Source organism: Salvelinus namaycush, chromosome 31 (genome assembly GCF_016432855.1).
Source record: "Salvelinus namaycush isolate Seneca chromosome 31, SaNama_1.0, whole genome shotgun sequence".
NCBI classification, from domain to species: domain Eukaryota; kingdom Metazoa; phylum Chordata; class Actinopteri; order Salmoniformes; family Salmonidae; genus Salvelinus; species Salvelinus namaycush.
This window is the reverse complement of record NC_052337.1, coordinates 9,869,486-9,892,618: the sequence shown is the minus strand read 5'-3', so window position 1 is coordinate 9,892,618 and position 23,133 is coordinate 9,869,486. Positions and strand designations below refer to the sequence as shown.

Here is a 23,133-nt window from a genome sequence, read left to right as displayed (position 1 = left end):
ATCTTTTTAGTTAATGTGAATAGGAATGACCTCTGACCCTGTACATTCCAAGGCTCTCTCACACTCCCTCTGCGCCTGCAGCTGTCCGAACAGATTTTTCCCTAAGTCCTTAAACGGAGCCCCAGAGCCTCAGAGGAAGAGCTGACTTCGTCACATCACCAATGACACCTCAGGGACTCTTGAGAGATTGACTGGTTGACTGACTGACTGACTGGCTGGATGACTGACTGAAGCTATAGCTGGCTCTCTGACAACTATAAGATGATTCTCTATAGCTGTTTGCCTGGAAGGCATGTAGTAACCTGGAGGGACTGGCTGAAGCCATGGCCTGCTCTCTGTGTGACAGAGATGACGCTCTGTAACTGTTCTTACCAGGAAGGCACATACTGTCCTGGAGAGACTGAAGAAGAAACAGGACAAGGAGAATGGTGGGAGATGAAGATAGAGTACAGTACAACCCCTCCATTTCACTCCCTACTATACTTCACAAAGAAACATAATGAAACTCAAGGCTGCTTTGATGCTGCTCAACACTCAACTCTGAAACTCAACCATTCCTCTATTCTTTCCTCCATTCTTTCTTTCAAGACTGAAAAACCAAAGGAAAGTCAGAGTCCAATATTTGGCAGCGCTTGGCAGGATGGCACAACGCCAGGACCCCAGGCTACTCCTCTCCCCTGTGTGTTTGATGTTGGGGCTTTGCTTTAATGTTATGGTTATGCTCTGGCCCCAATCATATCTCAAGGCCAGATAATGTGATAAGGCTGTTCCTCTGCTGGGGAAATGAAGATGAGATGCTAGTTGGTGCTATCTGTCTCAGGAACAAGTTGTATCCTTCCTGTCGTTGCTTATTTAGTGGTTTGTGTAACGAGGCAACCCCCCACAAACTGTAGCAGCTTTATTCTGGCCCGGGGTGGGGCAGTGTAAAAGGAGAAAGTAAATATTCCCTAGCCTACCTTGCTGTCCAAGGTACTCGAATTAAGGAACAAACTGGATATTCCTGGTGGACATTGGAAGTTTAATATTAAATACTACATCTTTATCTGCAAAAAAAACGAATTTGAACATGTCTACAGGACTAAATTGGATTATTATTGATAAGTTAAAGTACATTTTCTATTGAAAAAAATCTGAGGACAGTGAGAAGGAGGGATGATGGTCACAGTTATGACCTCATCCTGTTAATGATCTGTGTTGAAAGCTGGAGGGAAGGGAAAGGGGGATACCTAGTGAGTTGCACAACTGGCTGCATTCAACCGAACTGTGTCTTCTGCATTTAACCCAACCCCCTCTGAATCAGAGAGGTGCGGGGGGCTGCCTTAATCGACGTCCACGTCATGGACGCTCGGGGAGCACTTGTTGTTGGGGGTTAACTGCCTTGTCAAGGGCAGAACAGCAGATTTTTCCTAGAGATGGAGGGATAATAAGAAGGGGAACAGCAAGATGGAGAGAGAAAATAAGAAGGGGGTAGAAAAATGAGCGAACTGTCTTTGTGTTCCGGTTAACCTGAGCCTACGGGTTAATATTTTACTCTTTCTCCTTGTTCCTCTCCCTGTGCTTTGCTGTTGGTTCTGACTGAGACTGGCTCTCCAAGGGGTCTAAACATCTGGTCTTGAAACTAAAGTCAGCTATGGGCTATGTTCCTATAGGCCTCCCTGCTCCAGGAAGAACCAGCTGGCTGAGGGATCAGGGTAGAGCTGTAGGCCATGTAGCCTCACAAAGTGATCCAACGCTTGGACAGGGAACTAAACATGAGCTCTGAGCTTCCTTATACACCAGGAACTTACCTGTCCTGCAGAAGGCTTTTGGCACTGTTTTGTTCTCTCCGTTCTGACTGGCAGGTGTATTATCATTGTCAGGCGTATGGCTTTAGGCAAAATACACAAGTAGGCCTATATATCAGTATGCACAAATAGGAAACATATTACCATGGACACTGTTAAATACCTGCAGGACATGCATGCATGCACATGCTTTAATGGTGTAACATTGTGTAACGAGTGTGTAGAAATCCTGCTCTGAAGAAATCCTGCAAATAATTAATTTCCAGCCCGGGACATCGGGCAGGTATAAGCACAGCCACACACGCTCTCATAGACATCATGCTGTGTTTGGTCAGTCATGGGAATGTGAAAGAGTATCTGACCAATGCAATGGAGTTGCATTGTGTTTCTTGAGACCTGCAGAGTTGCTATCCAAGAACTTAGAACTATGTTCTATTAAGTCATGTTCTGTGCCTTCTGATGAAAAGGATGGGCAATAATGACTAAATGGGGTGAATAATAGAAACTGAACTGATTTTATGTTGTCCTTCTCCATTGTAGTAGCAGGATACTCTGCCCTCTCCTATTGTGATTGCACAATAACCGTTTGACAGGTCTGAAATAAAGGAAAGAATTAGTGTTAGTCTGTCTGTCAGGACGATGCACAACTGTGTGGGATTGTGTGTATGTGCACGCTGGATTGCTAATTAGGATGGGTGTAATTATGTAGACTTGTTTCATGGGAACACAGACCTGACCTTCAAATCAAAGTTTATTTGTCACGTGCACCGAATACAACAGGTGTAGACCTTAGTGAAATTCTTACTTACAGGCTCTAACCAATAGTGCGAAAAAAAAAGGTGTGTGTGTGGGTAAGTAAAGAAATAAAACAACAGTAAAAAGACATTTGAAAATAAGAGTAGCAAGGCTATATACAGACACCGGTTAGTCAGGCTTATTGAGGTAGTATGTACATGTAGGTATCGTTAAAGTGACTGCATATATGATGAACAGAGTAGCAGTAGCGTAAAAAGAGGGGTTGGCGGGTGGTGGGACACAATGCAGATAGCCGGTTAGCCAATGTGCGGGAGCACTGGTTGGTCGGCCCAATTGAGGTAGTATGTACATGAACGTATAGTTAGTGACTATGCATATAAGATAAACAGAGAGTAGCAGCAGCGTAAAAGAGGGGTTGGGGGGGGGGCACCCAATGCAAATAGTCCGGGTAACCATTTGATTACCTGTTCAGGAGTCTTATGGCTTGGGGGTAAAAACTGTTGAGAAGCCTTTTTGTCCTAGACTTGGCACTCCGGTACCGCTTGCCATGCGGTAGTAGCGAGAACAGTCTATGACTGGGGTGGCTGGGGTCTTTGACAATTGTTAGGGCCTTCCTCTGGCACCGCCTGGTGTAGAGGTCCTGGATGGCAGGCCGCTTTGCCCCAGTGATGTACTGGGCCGTACGCACTACCCTCTGAAGTGACTTGCGGTCAGATCCCGAGCAATTGCCGTACCAGGCAGTGATGCAACCGGTCAGGATGCTCTCGATGTTGCAGCTGTAGAACCTTGTGAGGATCTCAGGACCCATGCCAAATCTTTTTAGTTTCCTGAGGGGGAATAGGCTTTGTCGTGCCCTCTTCACGACTGTCTTGGTGTGTTTGGACCATTCTAGTTTGTTGTTGATGTGGACACCAAGGAACTTGAAGCTCTCAACCTGCTCCATTACAGCCCCGTCGATGAGAATGGGGGCGTGCTCGGTGCTCCTTTTCCTGTAGTCCACAATCATCTCCTTAGTCTTGGATAGGTTGTTATTCTGGCACCACCCGGCCAGGTCTCAGCCTATAGGGAAGAGGTCAGTCTCGTCGTTGTCGGTGATCAGGCCTACCACTGTTGTGTTGTCTGCAAACTTAAGCAGGTTAGTAGAAGTGGAGGAGGTTACCTGTAGCAGGAGGACTTTTCCATTGTTGCCTTAGAATGAGTACATGAGCATAAAATAACTCTATTTTGAGATCTTCTACATGGAATCTAATGAGTGTTTATAACCTTCGCTTGATAATCAATCTGTTCATGTTCTTCTTTTCTCTGCATGTATCTGGATACACAATAGACGGTAGGTGGTGTGCATAATATACTTTTTTCAACAGGGCTCATAACAGATCAAAATTAACACGGTGCCCTTGATCTAGTAACTAGGCTCTTATTGCAGGTAACTGTAGTAGAGAGGCTTCGCGTGTGTGTGTTTTGTGTGCCCAGAGAAGGTTTCACTCCTAAGTAAAGCTAGGCTAATCCTGACAGCCAGGGCAGATCATTGTAAGAAGCCCACGTGACTCCCAAATAAGGACTAAGGTGATAGAGTGAGAGATAGACGCAGCAAGTGTGAGCCAGATGGAGGACTAAGGCTTTGTGTGTGTGTGTCACCCTCATAACGATAGGGGCTTTGGGCTGAACGACGTCCCTGGTGTGATGACACACACATCCTGTTCAGAATGCGTCAGCCTCTGTATTGATCCAATCATGTAGCTCAGTGTTTCCCAACCTGGTCCTCCAGACACCCTGACCCAGCCTTTCCACATATCTGACCTATTCCAGTACAAGCACACCTGATTCAAATGTGTTAACTAATCAGCACTAATCAGCAAGCCCTTGATTAGTTGAATCAGGTGTGCTCGTGTTGGAATTAAACAAATATGTGGACTGGCTGCTGGTGGTCCTGAGGACATGTTTGGGAATCAGTAATGTTGACAGTGGTATATTCCCCTGTTTTACTTATGTTCTAGGTATATTATCTTGTTCTACTAGTGTTCTAGGTATAGTATATTGTTCTACTAGTGTTCTAGGTATAGTCCCCCGTTCTACTAGTGTTCTAGGTATAGTCCCCCGTTCTACTAGTGTTCTAGGTATAGTCCCCCGTTCTACTAGTGTCCTAGGTATAGTCCCCCGTTCTACTATTGTTCTAGGTATAGTCCCCCGTTCTAGGTATAGTCCCCAGTTCTACTAGTGTTCTAGGTATATTCCCCTGTTCTCACAGTGTTCCTGTTGTTCCTGCAGGGTGGAGGATGAGGCAGTGCTGGACAGAGGAGCATGCTTTGTCAAGCATGTCTGTGATGAGGAGGAGGTGGAAGGTAAGAGCACTGAGCCTCTGTGATATCCAATGGCTGCTGTATCAGCGATTGGCTAACAATGTTATTCAATAATGTCTCCTCATTTCTCTCAAGCACCAACTCCATGGAGTCAACCTATTGTCTTTCTCCTCTCTGTCTTCCATCCCTTGATGTTTCGCCACCTCACTCCAGGGCCGGTTCCAGGCATAAGCAATCGCTTAGGGCCCCTGGCCACTAGCCCCTCCCCCCCCCCAGTCAGGGTCTCAACTTACTGTTTGAGAGTTAGAATAGTGGAATACTCAAGTTCGACATTTGGTTGTGCATCAGCAGTTTCTCTTATGTCAATCACTGACATTCACTCAATTAGCTTTGTCAGCTAACAATTTTTAGATTGGTAAATTAGTCTAGCCAGCTATCTAAACTTTTAGTAATCATGGCTGAATACTGACCAGGGACCATGAGACCAGGGGCCCTGACCTCAAGTGGGCCCCCATTAGATTTTTTTGGGATACTCTCACGCCGATATCATAACATGACATAAGTCTTGGTAAAATATGTAGGAATTGCAGGAATTGCAGGAAATTTGCTTTAAAACGACAAATATTTTGTTCCACCCCGTGGCAAAATGGGTAGAATTACAGAAAATGTAGCCTCCCGAGTGGCACAGTGGTCTAAGGCACTGCATCGCTGTGCTAGCTGTGCCACTAGAGATCCTGGTTCGAGTCCAGGCTCTGTCGCAAGCGGGCGCAACCGGGAGACCCATGGGGCGGTGCACAATTGGCCCAGTGTCGTTAGGGGAGAGTTTGGCCGGTAGGGATGTCCTTGTCCCATCGCACTCTAGCGACTCCTGTGGCGGTCCAGGTGCATGCATGCTGACACGGTTGTCAGGTGTACGGTGTTTCCTCCAACACATTGGTGTGACTGTCACCCGGGTTAAGCAGACATTATGTCAAGAAGCAGTCCGGCTTGTTTGGGTCGTGTTTTGGAGGACGCACGGCTCTCGACCTTCGCCTCTCCCGTGTCATTACGGGAGTTGGAGCGATGAGACAAGACTGTAACTTCCAATTGGATACCACAATATTGGGGAGAAAAAGGGGTAAAAAAAATATCCAAAAAAGAATTACAGAAAATTTGCTGTAATACTACAAAAAAATTCTCTGCCCCATGGCAAAATGAGTAGACTTTCATGAAATATGTTAGAAAATTACAATTTCTCTCCGCCCCATAGCAAAATGTGTAGCATTGTAGAAAGCTTGTTTTAAAAATTCAACATTTTCTGTACTCCCCATGGCAGAATGTATAGAAATGCAGGAAATTTACTTTCAAACTAAAATGTTTCTCTCTGCAGTCATGGCCACTAAAAGTTTGGCCAGCTGGTCTGCACATGCTCTGAGAACGCGGCTTGGGATGCTGTCTGGGCCGGCAGCCTTGCGAGTGTTAACACGCTTAAATGTCTTACTCATGTCGGCCACGGAGATCAGGAGCACACAGTCGGTGGGGCCCATGTGAGCGGCGGGGGCCCATGTTGACGGCTCTGTGTTTTCTTCGAAGCGGGCGAAAAAGGTGTTTAGTTTTTCCGGGAGTGAGGCTTCAGTGTCCGCGACGTAGCTGGCTTGGCCTTTATAATCCATGATTGTCTGGAGTCCCTGCCACATGCGTCTGGTGTCTGAGCCGTTAAATTGCGACTCCACTTTGTCTCTGTACTGTCGTTTTGCCGCTTTTTAATTGCCTTATGGAGGTCATAACTGGTCTGTTTGAACAAGTCCTTGTTCCCAGTCACCTTGCTATGGTTAAATGTGGTGGTTTGCGCGAATGCTGCCGTCTATCCACGGTTTTTGGGTTGGATAAGTTGTAATCGTCACAGTAGGAACAACAGCCTCTATGTACTTCACCACAGAGTCTGCGTATATGTCGATACTATTCCCAGAAGCGACCCGGAACAGACCAACGTTGAATAGTCCTTACCACAGGTGCTTCCTGCTTAAGTTTCTGCCTATAGGGGGGAGGAGCAGGATGGAGGTGTGATCTGATTTGCCGAAGGCAATAATACTCTCTCTCTCTAGGTCTCTCTCTAATTTCAGGATGAAGTATAGGAGGGATTAATATTGAAGATAAAGATGTGGAGCAAATAACTACAGGTTTATCAAGCCACGTAATGCCTGCCTCCCACATGAAGATGTTTACTACTTTAATCCCCCTGCAGTGACACACTTACTTTTGCACAAACACACAAACTTGTGCGCACACACATTCTTACATTTTCACACATTTTGACCTATGTATACACACACACACACACACACACACACACATAATCATGTCATGTTTGAGTCATAATCGACAGTGTGTGCACAGCCATATCTGCCAGCTAGCTCACCTCTGTGAGATTCTGTGTTAAAATTTCCCTCAGTTCAAACAAACCCCAAACCCAGGGTTCACATCACGTGGAGCAAAACAGTGAGAAGAATCAACAACCAAAAATACCAGTCCCAGTCACATTGAATGTGAAATCACTCAGTCAGGACCAACCTCATGTTTGAATGGGTGTCGCCTTTTGGTGAATGACCCCTGGTTAAACTCCTGTTCGTTCTTTGTTTACACAGCCTGTTCTGCAGTGTAGTTGGCGCTCTGATTTTAAGTTACCTTCGCAAAGTCAAGTTTATAATATTTATAATACTTGTTTCAAGTAAGATGAAAATATATAAGGAATAATAATGAAAAGCAGCCTGTAAAATTCCCTTTTACATGACCCTCCCAAATCCACTGTGAAGGCTACATACAGGCATGTAGCATGTGCGAGAGATCACACTAGGGAGTGGGGTGTGAGTTCTGTTTTGTGTAGATTACCCATGCCAACCAATACCTACATTAGTGTTTACCAGTACATGAGGATTGTGTATATAGCCCAGAATATTTGGCCTGTGTGTTAGACAGCTGTTAGCTGGAGCATGTGGCACTCTGTTTCTCTCTCTCTCTCTGAAATGACTTCCTGGATAAGTTGAGCCTTTTCCTGTCTGAGCTGCTGGACAGGAAGTGGTTGGCATTTATTTACATCCTCAGCGTGTGTCAGGATGAGGACAGATTCTGTCCTGATTGGCCCAAGGGAAACGGCCTGACGCACAAATAACTGACCAAACATTTTACCAAACAAGCTGACTGAATAGGCCATCGTCAGTCAGTAGGAGTGTGTGCGTGCCGGTGTGTGTGTGCGTGCCGGTGTGTGTGTGTGTGTGTGCGTGCCTGTGTGTGTGTGCGTGCCTGTGTGTGTGTGCGTGCCTGTGTGCGTGCCTGTGTGTGTGTGTGCGTGCCTGTGTGTGTGTGTGTGTGTGTGTGTGTGTGTGCGTGCCTGCGTGTGTGTGTGTGTGTGTGCGTGCCTGTGTGTGTGTGTGCGTGCCTGCGTGTGTGTGTGTGCGTGCGCGTGTTCTTGTGACTCTTGCATGCATTCGTGTGTGGGGTTTATCATGGGAATTTTGTTCCGTAACAGAAATGCACCACCGCTTAATTAATACCTGAACATACGCCATATTGGTCAGTAGGCTTACAACACTATGGATTCTTTGACATCCAATCCTCCCCTTTATCATATCTAATCCATCCTCCTTATTTATTCTACAGTTTCACGTACCCAACTGATATTCATTGACTTTGTGCATTTCTTCCATTTGATGCAAATTATCAGCATGGTAGTCCTAATCTGACCTGTGTCTCTTGAATTGTGTCCCCTCTCCCTCCCTCAGGTCACCACACCGTGTACATCGGTGTGCATGTGCCCAAGAGCTACCAGCGGAGACGGCGCCACCGACGCAAGTCCAGCCACAAGGAGAGGAAGGGGAGGCCGGCGGACAACGTAGAAGGGGACAAATCAGATGGAGAGAATGCTGACGAGGCAGCGCCCAACATCCTCAAACCCCTCAGTGAGTAATGACAGCACAAATTACACTACCCAGCATGCAACTCTGCCAGTGCAAACGCATCAAGATAGTTCCAGGGATCTATCAACCAATGAAATCAGTGGAAACAAGTGAATAGAATTAAGTAGTGATTTACAACGAAAGGGAATTATCAACAAATCAGTCGATTGATCACTTTTCACTCATGAATATCTTGATACACTACCGTTCAAAAGTTTAGGGTCACTTAGAAATGTCCTTGTTTTTGAAAGAAAAGCCCTTTTTTTTTTTTTGTCCATTTTAAAATAACATTAAATTGATCAGAAATACAGTGTAGACATTGTTAACAGCAGATTTTTTTTAAATTCATTTTTTTTATGGAATATCTACATAGGCGTACAGAGGCCCATTATCAGGAACCATCACTTGTGTTCCAATAGCACGTTGTGTTAGCTAATCCAAGTTTATCATTTTAAAAGGCTCATTTATCATTGGAAAACCCTTTTGCAATTATTTTAGCACAGCTGAAAACTGTTCTGATTAAAGAAGCAATAAAACTGGATGCCTTTAGACTAGTTGAGTATCTGGAGCATCAGCATTTGTGGGTTCGATTACAGGCTCAAAATGGCCAGAAACAAATCATTTCTTCTGAAACTCGTTAGTCTATTCTTGTTCTGAGAAATGAAGGCTATTCCATACGAGAAATTGCCAAGAAACTGAAGATCTCGTACAACGCTGTGTACTACTCCCTTCACAGAACAGCACAAACTGGCCCTAACCAGAATAGAAAGAGGAGTGGGAGATTTTGAGCCTGTAATCAAACCCACAAATGATGATGCTCCAGATACTCAACTAGTCTAAAGAAGGCCCGTTTTTATTGCTTCTTTAATCAGAACAACAGTTTTTAGCTGTGCTAACATAATTGCAAAAGGATTTTCTATTGATCAATTAGCCTTTTAAAATGATTAACTTGGATTAGCTAACACAACGTGTCATTGGAACACAGGAGTGATTGTTCCTGATAAAGGGCCTCTGTACGCCTATGTAGATATTCCATTAAAAATCTGCCATTTCCAGCTACAATAGTCATTTACAACATTAACAATGTCTACACTGTATTTCTGATCAATTTGATGTTTTTTAATGGACAAAAAATGTGCTTTTCTTTCAAAAACAAGGATATTTCTAAGTCACCCTGAACTTTTTGAGTTTTCTCAGTTTGTCTGCACTGGGATACTTACTGTATGTTGACATTAGAAAAGTATTCATAGACTGCATTACTGACTGAGCAACTAATTCCCCTGGCTTAGTATTGCCTAGAAACACATTGTTGTTAACCAAACCTCACAATGTCAGTGTTCATGGCTGTGTTACTTTTAGCTGTTAGTTCACACTAGACCACCCAACAGTGTTGCTGCGAGTCTCAATCCAAGGATGCTATTTCTATACTGCACCAGAGAATAAATGGGTAGAGATGATTGTCCTAACTCTAACCCAGAAACTCACGGTAGACTTGTTCCATAGCTTGTTTCAGTGACACTTTTTTTTAGTGCCATGTAAAATAGAGATGTGTCAAAACCACAATAATTCAAAAGACAGTAAGCAACTTGTCACACATTCAGTTCTTCTTGACTCTGCAGTTTCCCCTGCTTACAGTCATCAGCTTCTCTAATCCAGCGGGTTCATACTGATAGACCTCAATGTTTGTTTTATTACTTTGGGGCTCAAAGTTGATGACCTAACAGCAGTAAAGAGACCATCACGTTCTCAATCACCGGACCACCACGAGGGGACATAAGGAGATTTAATTCTCTTCTGTTTGGGTCACTGATGGAGGTAAGATCTTGTTGAAAAATCCTACTGACCCCATGGATGGAAGTGACCATCAGTAGGCCTACACTTTTTAAAAGGAAGGCAAGTTGAGGTAGACCGAGATCTCAAAGTTATGGAATTGTATAACTCACGTTGACTCACAGAATAACCATCACTGATCACATATAGCTGAAAATGAACTTCTGTGTGAGATTAACTCAAGTTATTTTGGGTTACCTAACCAATCTCCTGTGTCGTATAATGACAGTCAGAATGCCAGAAGCCTCATAGCATTGAGTTGTATCCATAGAGATACTCTTGATGGACATTTGTTATCCATATTATCTCTGTCAGTGTCTGCCCTTGATTTGCCTGGTAACATTTCTATACGTTTTCGATCCAAACAGCAACACACAGAAATAAAAAGAGTGCATTATTGTTTTTTATTTATTTAATTTTTTCATCTCTGTTTGGATGCAGTGGAACAGAACCAGACAGACTCATGGACAGGGGACTCCTTTGGCCGTGACAAGGCTCCCTGCCAGCCAGTACCTGGTACTTTATCATAATCTCCTGTCTGTCTTCTCCGCGTCACCTTGCCACCTCAAAACACACACAGACACCTACCCTGCTAGTCTACACTACATACATAATCCTGTTGATTTTGGCAAACTGTGTGAAGCCATTCACTTGAGAGTTGTATGCAATAGCAACATGTAGAAAATAGTCCAAATAAAGAAAAACCCTTGAATAAGTAGGTGTGTCTAAACTTTTGACTAGTACTGTATAGATAAAGTATGTGGACACACCTTCAAATTAGTGGAGTCGGCTATTTCAGCTACACCTGTTGCTGACAGGTGTATAAATGCGAGCACACAGCCATAAAATATCCATAGACAAACATTGGCAGTAGAATGGCACAAACTGAAGAGCTCGGTGATTTTTAAAAGTGGCACAGTCATAAGATGCCACCTTTCCAACAAGTCAATTCGTCAACTTTTTTGGCCTGCTAGAGCTGTCCCGGCCAACTGTAAGGGCTGTTATTGTGAAGTGGAAACATTTAGGAGCAACAACTGCTCACAAAACGGGACCGCCGAGTGCTGAAGTGTGTAAAAATCGTCTGTCCTCGGTTGCAACAGTCACGACCGAGTTCCAAACTGCCTCTGTAAGCAACGCCAGCTTAAGAACTATTGGTCGGGAGCTTCATGAAATGGGTTTCTATGGCTGAACAGCCGCACACAGGCCTAAGATCACCATGCACAATGCTAAGCTCGCCACCATTGTACTCTGGAGCAGTGGAAACACGTTCACCATCTGCCAGTCCGACGGACAAATCTCGATTTGGCGGATGCCAGAAGAACACTACCTGCCCGACTGCATAGTGCCAACTGTAAAGTTTGGTGGAGGAGGAATAATGTTCTGGGGCTGTTTTTCGTAGTTCGGGCTAAGCCCCTTAGTTCCAGTGAAGGGAAATCTTAACGCTACAGCATACAATGACATTCTAGACGATTCTGTGCTTCCAACTTTGTGGCAACAGTTTGGGGACAGAAATATATTTTTTGAGATTGGTGTGGAAGAACTTAACTGGCGTGTACAAAGCCCAGACCTCAACCCCATCGAACACTTTTGGGATGAATTAGAACGCAGACTGCAAAGACCAGGCCGAATCGCCCAACATCAGTGCCCGACCTCACGAATGCGCTTGTGGCTGAATGGAAGCAAGTCCCCTCAGCAATGTTCCAACATCTAGTGGAAAGCCTTCCCAGAAGAGTGGAGGCTGTTGTAGCAGCAAAGGGGGGACCAACTCCATATTAATGCCCATGATTTTGGAATGAGATGTTCAACGAGCAGGTGGAAAATATATCTCTGTCGGCCCCTTGTCTCATCGGAAATATTCACTCTGGGATTTGTCCCCTCTTTGTTTATTTTGAGCACTTCTGCATTATTTATTTGTATATGTGTATCTCCTAATGGAACAGGATAAAGTTGTCCTAGAAAATAAATCAGTATAATTAACTACAACGGAAAACTGTATTTATAGAGCGCAACTACTACCAATGTAGCACAAAGTGATTAGTAATGGATTAAAAGATTACTTTTGAATCCACAGCTAACTATTTCATAATTATTTGCTGAACTATATAAAACAACTCTAAATTCCTTTCTGGTGTGGTGTGTGAGATTTTCTTAGTTGTCAGTAAGCAGTGTTTCCCCTATATTCATTTAGCAGTGGCGGGACATTTTTTTTTCTTCCTGTTAAAAAAATAAAAGCATTTGGGATAGTCAAATGTTTTCAGTGTAAACTTAAATTACTAAAAGCATATCTAAAGTATGTAGAGATAATGGAGCTATATATTTTTAAATAATCATTTTTGTGAACTATGTCATGACGTTGGCCTGATGGGGGAGGTTTATGACCCCCATAAATACCTTTCCCCTTTTCTCTCTCCCTACTCTACAGAGTGACTCTTGGAAAGTCCTTTGTTAACATAGAGAGAGTCTTATAACATCAAAAGGGTGGGGAAAGGAACCATATTTAGGTAATCCAACCAGCTGAAAATATGCGTTGGTACTTGAGGAATATGATGCCAGATCAGTTGTCATCTGAGACATTATTACTAATGATAGGATGACAAACTATCTTGGAAAGTTTACACATTATAGTTATCAGATTCACATGGAATTGTTGTGCAATTTAAATGTTTAAATATGAAACGATTTGTGAAAAGATGAAATGTAATTTAGTTTCTTAATGAGAGAACGGTTTGTCATAGAGTAAACTCTGCCAACTCCGTGGCCCCGCCCGTGTGAACAGACAGTGGTTGTAAACTATGAAACACGGCCCTCTCTCCCAACCCTATATAAGCCCCTTTACGAAAATGTAACTTTCTGTTCCGAGGACGTTAGGGCGACGATCCTACGTTAAAAGGGCTCAGATAATAACCTAACGAAATTAGCATTGAATTTCAACGTGAAGATGAAGGTCAACACGCCGAAAGGATGAATTTCGACTATACCAGCCAGATTATAGCATGAGCTTAAAAGTATGGCAACTTGGTATGAACTTTGAACTCTTATTCACTAAAGAAGTGATACCTCCTAGCCGTTGCGTTAGCGCAGCAACTGTAGACGTGGACTAGGAGAGGACGGACAGAGTATTTGTTCTACCACACGACGACGGTACTACCAAGTATCCATTCTACCACCAGACATTCTTTAAAAGGACAACCAGGCCTCCCATCTACGACCAACCGATCGAAGTGTAGCTCAGAGTAAATATTTATTGCGTTTTCCTTTTTCAAATGGGCGGAAATTCAGAATGCATAAGATACTGTATTTACGATAGCATAGCTGCCTACGGCCCGATAGAGACAAAACCTTTTTGCTCCTCAGTCTTCCCGCTCTTTCACTCAAAACCAACCCCCCTTTCTTTGTTTAACCAGCTGTCATATCTGTTCTGTCCGCTAGGGATGTTTTCCTTTAGGACATCATTTGTAATCAATGTATGATACATTCTGTGTATATGTAATTCTGTGTGATTTATTTAGGTATTTAGTAAATAAATAATTAAACCAAATTTTGTATTGCTGATTCAACTTGTTAGCCAGGGTTCGTGAAGATAACCAAGAATTTACAACTTTCATATGAGACTAAATAAGGCGAGGATTAAATATTGACTGCTATTAATGTAAAAGATTACTAGGTCTTTAAGAGTTTATTCTGAAGATAACAGCTCTATAAACATTATTTCGTGGTGCCCCGACTTTATAGTTAATTACATTCACCTGATTAGCTTAATCAGGTAATATTAATTACAGAGAAATGATTTTACAGAATAGCATGTCATATCACTTAATCCGACATAGCCAAAGACACGACAACTAACAATTACCAAAATAAAAACTAGACTGTCTGAGATGCTAAAATTTGAAAGTATTCATGGCAAAATGTATAGAATTGCAGGACATTGTCTTAAAAACAGATTTTTTGTTCTCAGCTACATGACAAAATGTGTAGAATTGCAGATGCTAACATTGCAACTGCATCTGAAAAGAATCCTGAATTAAGTCAGTCATTCTGTGGAGCTTAATAATGGCCACAGGAAACTCTCTTCCTCAGAGAGTCTGGTGAATAACAGCTTAAAACCTCTTAGTGCCATCACTTCTACAGGTGTTGCAAAACTTTTTTTCTCCTTTTCTTATAAGTCATCGCAGATGTCAACACTTAGTATTTTACTGCATTGCTCACATATATACAGTACCAGTCAAAAGTTATTCTCTCTCTCTATCATCCATCCATCCATTTTCTCTGCTCTCTTTCCCCATAGTCTCTGCAGCAGCAGAGAGGATAAGGTTTATCCTGGGTGAGGAGGATGACGGCCCCCCGCCCCCTCAGCTCTTCACTGAACTGGACGAACTGCTGGCCGTCGACGGACAGGAGATGGAGTGGAAGGAGACAGCCAGGTGAGGAGAGAGATTTTCTCTCTCATTTATTATTTATATATATATACATTATTATAGTGATACCTCCTAGCCGTTGCTTTTGACAGTACCAGTCAAAAGTTTGGACAGAGCTACTCATTCAATGGTTTTTCTTTTTTTGGACTATTTTCTACATTGTAGAATAATAGTGAAGACATCAAAACTATGAATTAACACATATGGAATCATGTAGTAACCAAAAAAGTGTTAAACAAATCAAAATATATTTTAGATTCTTAAAAGTAGCCACCCTTTGCCTTGACAGCTTTGCACACTCTTGGCATTCTCTCAACCATCTTCACCTGGAATGCTTTTTCAACAGTCTTGAAGGAGTTCCCACATATGTTGAGCACTTGTTGCCTGCTTTTAATTCACTCTACGGTCCAACTCATCCCAAACCATCTCAATTGGGTTGAGGTCGGGTGATTGTGGAGGCCCCCACACCAGCACACCACCTCCTCCTTACTTCATGGTGGGAACCACACATGCTGAGATCATCTGTTCACCTACTCTGCATCTCACAAAGACACAGCGGTTAGAACCAAAAATCTCAAATTTGGACTCATCAGACGAAAGGACACATTTCCACCAGTCTAATGTCCATTGCTAGTGTTTCTTGGCCTAAGCAAGTCTCTTACTTTTATTGGTGTCCTTTAGTAGTGGTTTCTTTGCAACAATTTGACCATGAAGGCCTGATTCACACAGTCTCCTCTGATCAGTTGATGTTGAGATGCGTCTGTTACTTGAATTCTGTGAAGCATTTATTTGGGCTGCAATCTGAGGCTGGTAACTCTAATGAACTTATCCTCTGCAGCAGAGGTAACTCTGGTTCTTCCTTTCCTGTGGCAGTCCTCATGAGAGCCAGTTTCATCATGGCGCTTGATGGTTTTTGTGACTGCACTTGAAGAAACTTTAAGAGTTCTTGAAATATTCATGTCTTAAAGTAATGATGGACAGTCATTTCTCTTTGCTTATTTGAGCTGTTCTTGCCATAATATGGACTAAGCCTTTTACCAAATAGGGGTTGTACACAGAAGATAGCTCTATCTTGTCACAACAGAACTGATTGGCTCAAAAGCATTAAGAAGTAAAGAAATTCCACAAATTAACAAGGCACACCCGGTAATTGAAATGCATTCCAGGTGACTACCTCATGAATCTGGTTGAGAGAATGCCAAGAGTGTGCAAAGGTCATCAAGGCAGCTTTACTACATGATTCCATGTGTGTTATTTCATAGTTCTGACATCTTCACTATTATGCTACAATGTAGAAAATGAGTAGGTGTGTCCAAACTTTTGACTGGTACTGTATACACACACACACTATATGGTATGTGGACACCTGCTTGTCGAACATCTCATTCTAAAATCATGGGCATTAATGATTATGGAGTTGGTCCCCCCCTTTGCTGCCATGACAGCCTCCACTCTTCTGGGAAGGCTTTCCACTAGATGTTGGAACATTGCTGCGGGGACTTGTTGGGCGATTAGGCCTGGCTCGCAGTCGGCATTCCAATTCATTGGAAAGGTGTTCGATGGGGTTGAGGTCAGGGCTCTGTGCAGACCAGTCAAGTTCTTCCACACCGATCTCGACAAGCAATTTCTATATGGACCTGCTGAAAATGGAGGGCCTTCCCCAAACTGTTGCCTCAGAGTTGGAAGCACAATCATCTAGAATGTCATTGTATGCTGTAGCGTTAAGATTTCCCTTTACTGGAACTAAGAGGCCTGGCCCGAACCATGAAAAACAGCCCCAGACATTATTCCTCCTCCACCAAACTTTACAGTTGGCACTATGCATTGGGGCAAGTAGCGTTCTCTTGCCATCCACCAGACCCAGATTCATCCGTCAGACTGCCAGGTGGTGAAGCATGATTCATCTCTCCAGAGAACGTGCTTCCACTGCTCCAGAGTCCAATGGCAGCGAGCTTTACACCACTTCAGCAAACGCTTGGCCTTGCGCATGGTGGTCTTAGGCTTGTGTGCGGCTGCTCGGCCATGGAAACCCATTTCATGAAGCTCCCAACGAACAGTTCTTGTGCTGATGTTGTTTCCAGAGGCAGTTTGGAACTCGGTAGTGAGTGTCACAACCGAGGACCGATCATTTTTACACACTTCAGCACTCGGCAATCCAGTTTTGTGAGCTTGTGTGGCCTACCACTTTGCGTCTGAGCTGTTGTTGCTCCTAGACATTTCCACTTCACAATAACAGCACTTACAGTTGACCGGGGCAGCTGTAGCAGGGCAGAAATTTGACGAACTGACTTGTTGGAAAAGTGGCAACCTATGACGATGCCAAGTTAAGTCACTGAGCTCTTCAGTAAGGCCATTCTACTGCCAATGTTTGTCTATGGAGAGTGCATGGCTGTGTGCTCGATTTTATACACCTGTCCTCAACAGGGGTGGCTGATATAGCCAAATCCACTAATTTGAAGTGGTGTCCAAATACTTTTATGTGTATGTGTGTGCACACACTCATGCATTGAATTATACACTCTTTGTTTGTTGTGTCAATTGATTCTATGTATTTGTGGGAGCAGCAGCATTCTCTATTGTCCAAAGTCTAATGTCCCCCTTGGGGACATTAAACTATATCGTATCATAACACACACACATTCCTTTAGTCCAAGTGTCTCAGAGAAGGAGTGGTCAGTTCAATCATCGTGGTCTTACACCGTTAACCCTCTTTGACCTTGGGCCTTCAAGGCTTTGTAACGTTAACCCCCTTGTCACCAACACCCACCCAGCTGTGGTATATCAAAGTCATACTATCTACATCATATCGGTGAGGGACACACTAAAGTCCAGGGAATGGCTCCAATATGGAGTTGCTTGAGTAGGGCAGTAGCGTGTGTATTTACATGTATGCGTGAGTAGGAGGAAGTGTGTGTGTGTGTCCATGAATGCGTGCGTAGGGTAGTAGTGTGTCCTCTGGTGAACTACTAGCTCACTCTTATCTGGATGAAACACTGCTCTGTTCCCTCAGTGAACCCAGAACACAACCTCTGTGACCTCCCATATGATCTGTCCCTCTTCCTGAACAGGTTGCTTTCTGACTGCGGTTCTGACTATGTATCAAGTGTCTCAGAGTAGGAGTGCTGATTTAGGAACCATTTTGCATTTTACATCGCAATGATTAAGATGGACAAGGGGAGACCTGATCCTACACTAGATCAGCACTCCTTCTCTGAGACCCTTGATACATACGGCCCCAGCTGTTTCCAGTTTTACATTAAAGATTACTAAATCTTAGTTAATGCACATTGTTACATCATTGTCTTACGTCTTATATGGTGACTTTATCTGCACTGATGGTTGGTTGAAGGACTAGTCACCTATTGGAGGACAATTCAATGGAGTGCTTTACTCCCTCCCCTGTAGTAGTGATTGTCCCTGAGGCCTGTCTCCTCCTTCCCCTATAGAGGTGATTGTCCCTGAGGCCTGTCTCCTCCCTCCCCTACAGAGGTGATTGTCCCTGAGGCCTGTCTCCTCCCTCCCCTATAGATGTGATTGTCCCTGAGGCCTGTCTCCTCCCTCCCCTATAGATATGATTGTCCCTGAGGCCTGTCTCCTCCCTCCCCTATAGAGGTGATTGTCCCTGAGGCCTGTCTCCTCCTTCCCCTATAGAGGTGATTGTCCCTGAGGCCTGTCTCCTCCCTTCCTTATAGAGGTGATTGTCCCTGAGGCCTGTCTCCTCTCTCCCCCCAAGGGGCCTAAATGGAGGCAAGGTAGGGCCGTTTGATGTCGGATGTGGGATGAGGCGAGGTTAGGTGAGGCAGGTGGAGAATTCTAAAGGGACAAACCTCTTCGTCTCAGTGCTCTGACCACCACATCGGTTGTGTGTGGTCCTGGTCTCAGTTCAGTGACACGTTGTTGTTTTAAGATGCTTGTTATTTACACTTACTTGGAAATGTAAAGAAAACCACGATCGGTTCTGTATATGTAGTATGTAGGGTGTTCATTCACTGCTGTACAATGTAAAGAAAAACAGGGTAATTCAAGATGGTGCTAGGAAATTTGTAAAAACGTTTTCTTTGCCCTTTTTCATTGTAAATTACATAGAATGAATCATTAGATTGTTTTCTACAATATCATAACCTTAATATACTTCTACTTGACAGTTTTGATGAAATAACAAGAGCCAAAGAGTTTTTTTATTGAGCAGTGACCACTTTTTGATCATGCCTGCAATGGTGGGGAAAAGTATCCAATTGTCATACTTGAGTAAAAGTAAAGATAACTTAATAGAAAATGACTGAAGGGGAAGCCGCCCAGTATAATACTACTTGAGTTAGTCTCAAAGTATTTGGTTTTAAATATACTCACACTCAGACATAATTTAAAAATTAAGCATGTGTTTAGTGAGTCCACCAGATCAGAGGCAGTATGGATGACCAGAATTTTCTCTTAATACAGTAAATGTGTGTCAATTAGACCATTTTCCTGTACTGCTAAGCATTTGAAATGTAACAAGTACTTTTGGGTGTCTGGGGAAAATGTATGGAGTAGAAAGTGCATCATTTTCTTTAGGAATGAGTGAAGTAAAAGTTGTCAAAAATAGTAAAGTACAGATATTCCAGTAGTACTTTTTAAAGTATTTTTACTTAAGTTATTTTCACTACTGCTTGCCTGTGATGACATTCAATTCACTCTGAACATGCTAAATTCTCAGAGTAAATTGTATGTAACTTTTGAGCCATATGGTAGAGGCATGCGATTTGGACTATTGTTTTTCTGACAGAATTCTCTATGGAATGGACATATTTGTATAAACCTTGAATTAATGAATCATTTTATGGGTGAACCCTCTATAGTATGTAGACGTGTCCATAAACCAGAATACACATGTATTTGTTGCTAAGATTTACAGCCCCCCTGCTGCCATGGTGGATATTATTGGTGCTATATCCAAGTGTTTAACAACTTTTTTTGTCCTCGGGGATTGGCTATCCCCGGCCTCAGATCAATTTAAGAGTATATGCATTGATTTTAATCTTTCTCAATTGATCTCAAAACCCACATGGCTAAATGTGAAAACTATTCTTACAAATAAGCAAAATAAATATGATGCTGTATTTCCATATGATCTCAGTGATCATTGGCCCATAGTATGTATAAGATAAACAGCAAAATACTAGTTCTCGTTTAATTAAGAAAATAACCTTTTAAAAAGTTCTCTCCTCAAGGGTTTTTACATGACATGTTCTACTCTGATTTAGCCACTCTCCTGTATTCCTGACCCTGAATTGGCCCTAGAAAATGTGTTCTCCATATCTATTCCTCTGGCAAATAAACACGCCCCTTTTTTAAACAATTCAGAGTCAAAGATAGATCTAACCCTTGGTTTTATTTGGAGTTATCTGAGCTCATTCAGATGAGAAATCAGGCCTGGGCCAAAGCAAGGAAAACTGACTCTAGTGGACTGGCATTCTTTCAGACAATTGAGAAACGGGTAGTACCTTGATTTAAGAAAGCTATATCTAGCTACTTTTTAAGCTCTGACTCTGCTGGTTATCCTTCTCAATTTTGGAAAACAGTAAATGCACTGAAGCGTACAAATTCCTCTTCTTCCCTGCCCGAGCAAGTTCTTTCTGATTGCATCATAACTGAGAAATGGGATAACTGATGCTTTTAATCATAATTTTATGATGAAGGCTTTATTTGAGAGAAACAGTGGTTTAACTGACCTTGGTCAGTCAATCGACTGCTTTTCCCTCTGCCAGACTCTAGCTGACTCGACAGAATCTTTGTTTTCATTTTAACAATTGACTATCTGTGACGTGCTAGATGCCTTGCTTAAGATTGATGTAAAAAAAAAAAAATAATTGACTGGGGCGGATATGCTTGATCCATTTTTGCTGCAGCTCTCAGCTCCCCTTGTTGCTGAATCATTAACCAATATTTTTAACCTGACGATTTTATCTGGTAATATCCCCAAGTAGCCCATGTACTCCCTCTTCACAAAGGTGGTGACCTAAATAATTCATCGCCCTATTTCTCAACTTTCTTGCCGAGCTAAAATATTAGAATCCTTGATTAATTCTCAGCGTATATCTTATCTTTTAAATGTACATCAGTTGGGTTTTAGACCAGGTCATAACATTATCTCTGCTGCCTTCCTAGTTATAAATGATGTGGTTAACTGTGTGGATAAAAGACATTGTCCTGCCCTCTTCATTGACCTATTGATCACTCACTCTGAATTCAGAGGCTTTCCTCAATTGTCCTAGACCAGGCTGCATGTAACTGGTTTAAAAGTTACTTGACATCTTTACTAAACTTTAGACATACCACACCTGGTGTCAGGGATGATTAACTCTGGAAATTCCATTGGTCTTTCCTGAGTTAGGTAAATCAGCTTTTAGTTTTCTTGTATCTTATTTGTGGAACAATCTTCAAAATGTTCTTAAATGTGATGTTTTTGTACCAACCGGTCGATCTCCAAGCCATTCCTTGTCGATCACCAAACATTTCTGTAAAAAAAACAATGATAAAGCCTTGCGTTCCTATTTTTTTTTTTTCATTTCGTTACTGTTGGCTGTTAGTGCAGAACACTGCCTACCCGGTAGGGCAAAAGAGCACATCAAGTGCAGCTATAGCCCCACCGCTGGCCAATCAGATAGCTCAGATCAGTGTCTGCACAGTTTCGTAGCGCCATAGACTGTAAATATAAGCCTCGAACGTACAGCAAAGTTGATAATGTGAGGTTTCAAAACTTTTAAAACCACAACTAGAGCGAAACTCAGATACAGCACAGGGCTGCTGTTTTTGAGTAAGTTGTTATTCAGCACTGTCAACACTTTGTTCAACAGTTTGATAAACCATAAAATCCTAATTTCGATAAGCTTGCGTCATTTGCAGCTTGTCTTTTTTTAATATCAAGGAATATTTAACTTTCCCTGGTCAGAGGTGTAACAACATTAATTGGTGCGTGAGGCATAAGTAATGCAGTGGGACTTAAGTTTCGCCATCAGCTGGAAGACTGTGTCCCCATTTCTCAGCAGAGAGTGGGAGAAAGAAGGGACCGTGAGTCGGGTGAGAGGCAGCCTCACCGCTGCTCCCTCTCTCAGACTGACTATCAGATGCCGGCCATCACTCCAGTAGAAAAAATAGCCTATTGCACTAACCTAATTGCTACAGAACTGTTTTTAATTGGTTAATGTTGAATAGGCTTGTGCTTTTTAAGTAATGTAAAAAAAAAAAAAAAAAAAAAGGTAGATCTCGGCATGCATTTTGGCTCAATGTGATCTTGACCACTGCTCTAGGGAAATTCAAAAAGCTGACTAAGGACTTTATTACTGATGAATGTTCGTATTTTTTTATTTATAATGACCATGTTTAAAAAAAAAAAAAAATATGACCATGTTTTTCTTTCTGCTTGCATTTTGTGTTGATGTTTGCATTTTATGTAATTCAGGGCTCATTTGTAAAAGAGACCTTGGTCTCCGTATGACTCCCTGATTTAAATAAAGGTAAAATGTACAAGTATTGTTATTGCTTCGTCCCACATCCCCTGCTATTTTCTGTGAAACGTGATGAACCCATAACATAGAGGGGTTGTTTTGTAAAGAAAGAACCCTCACTCACACACACACTATGTATGTTGTGTCAATTGATTGTATGTACTTATCTGGAAGCAGAAGCACTCTCTGTTCAGTCAAATTTCCCCCTTGAGGACAATTATAGTATATCATATAACACACACACTGACTCTTTCCTTTAGACCAAGAGTCAGTCAATTGGTCAGTAAATCATGGTCACTCATGTGCGTCAGTTCAACCATCATGGTCTTAGTTAACCCTCTTTGACCTTGTGCCTTCAAGGCTTTCTAACGTTAACCCCCTTGTCACCAACACCCACCCAGCTGTGGTATATCAAAGTCATACTATCTACATCATATAGGTGAGGGACTCTTAACAACACATCTGCGCTTGATGTTCTCTCTGTTCGAGAGCTGTGTTTATCTCTGTGGGGCAGAGTCGATTTCCGCGCTTATAAACCCAGGGTCGTTACACTATTATTGTTGGTCAATCAAAGCGGCGCTAGTCAATGCTCCATATGTAGCAAGTGAAGTGGGAGGTTTCTAACA

General features: G+C 42.7%; 1 protein-coding gene across 2 annotated transcripts in view; it reads left to right on the top strand.

Moving 5' to 3' along the window:
• LOC120025832 (electrogenic sodium bicarbonate cotransporter 1-like) overlaps positions 1-23,133 on the top strand; it is a 92,075-nt gene that overhangs the window by 9,017 nt on the left and 59,925 nt on the right. Inside the window, exons 2-5 of one of the 2 annotated variants that reach the window (XM_038970526.1) lie at positions 4,809-4,882; positions 8,599-8,775; positions 11,044-11,118; positions 14,891-15,026. In XM_038970526.1, coding sequence (XP_038826454.1) covers positions 4,809-4,882; positions 8,599-8,775; positions 11,044-11,118; positions 14,891-15,026 — 462 coding nt within the window. The remainder of the gene's footprint in view (positions 1-4,808; positions 4,883-8,598; positions 8,776-11,043; positions 11,119-14,890; positions 15,027-23,133) is intronic. The other variant, XM_038970527.1, reaches the window with a different exon arrangement.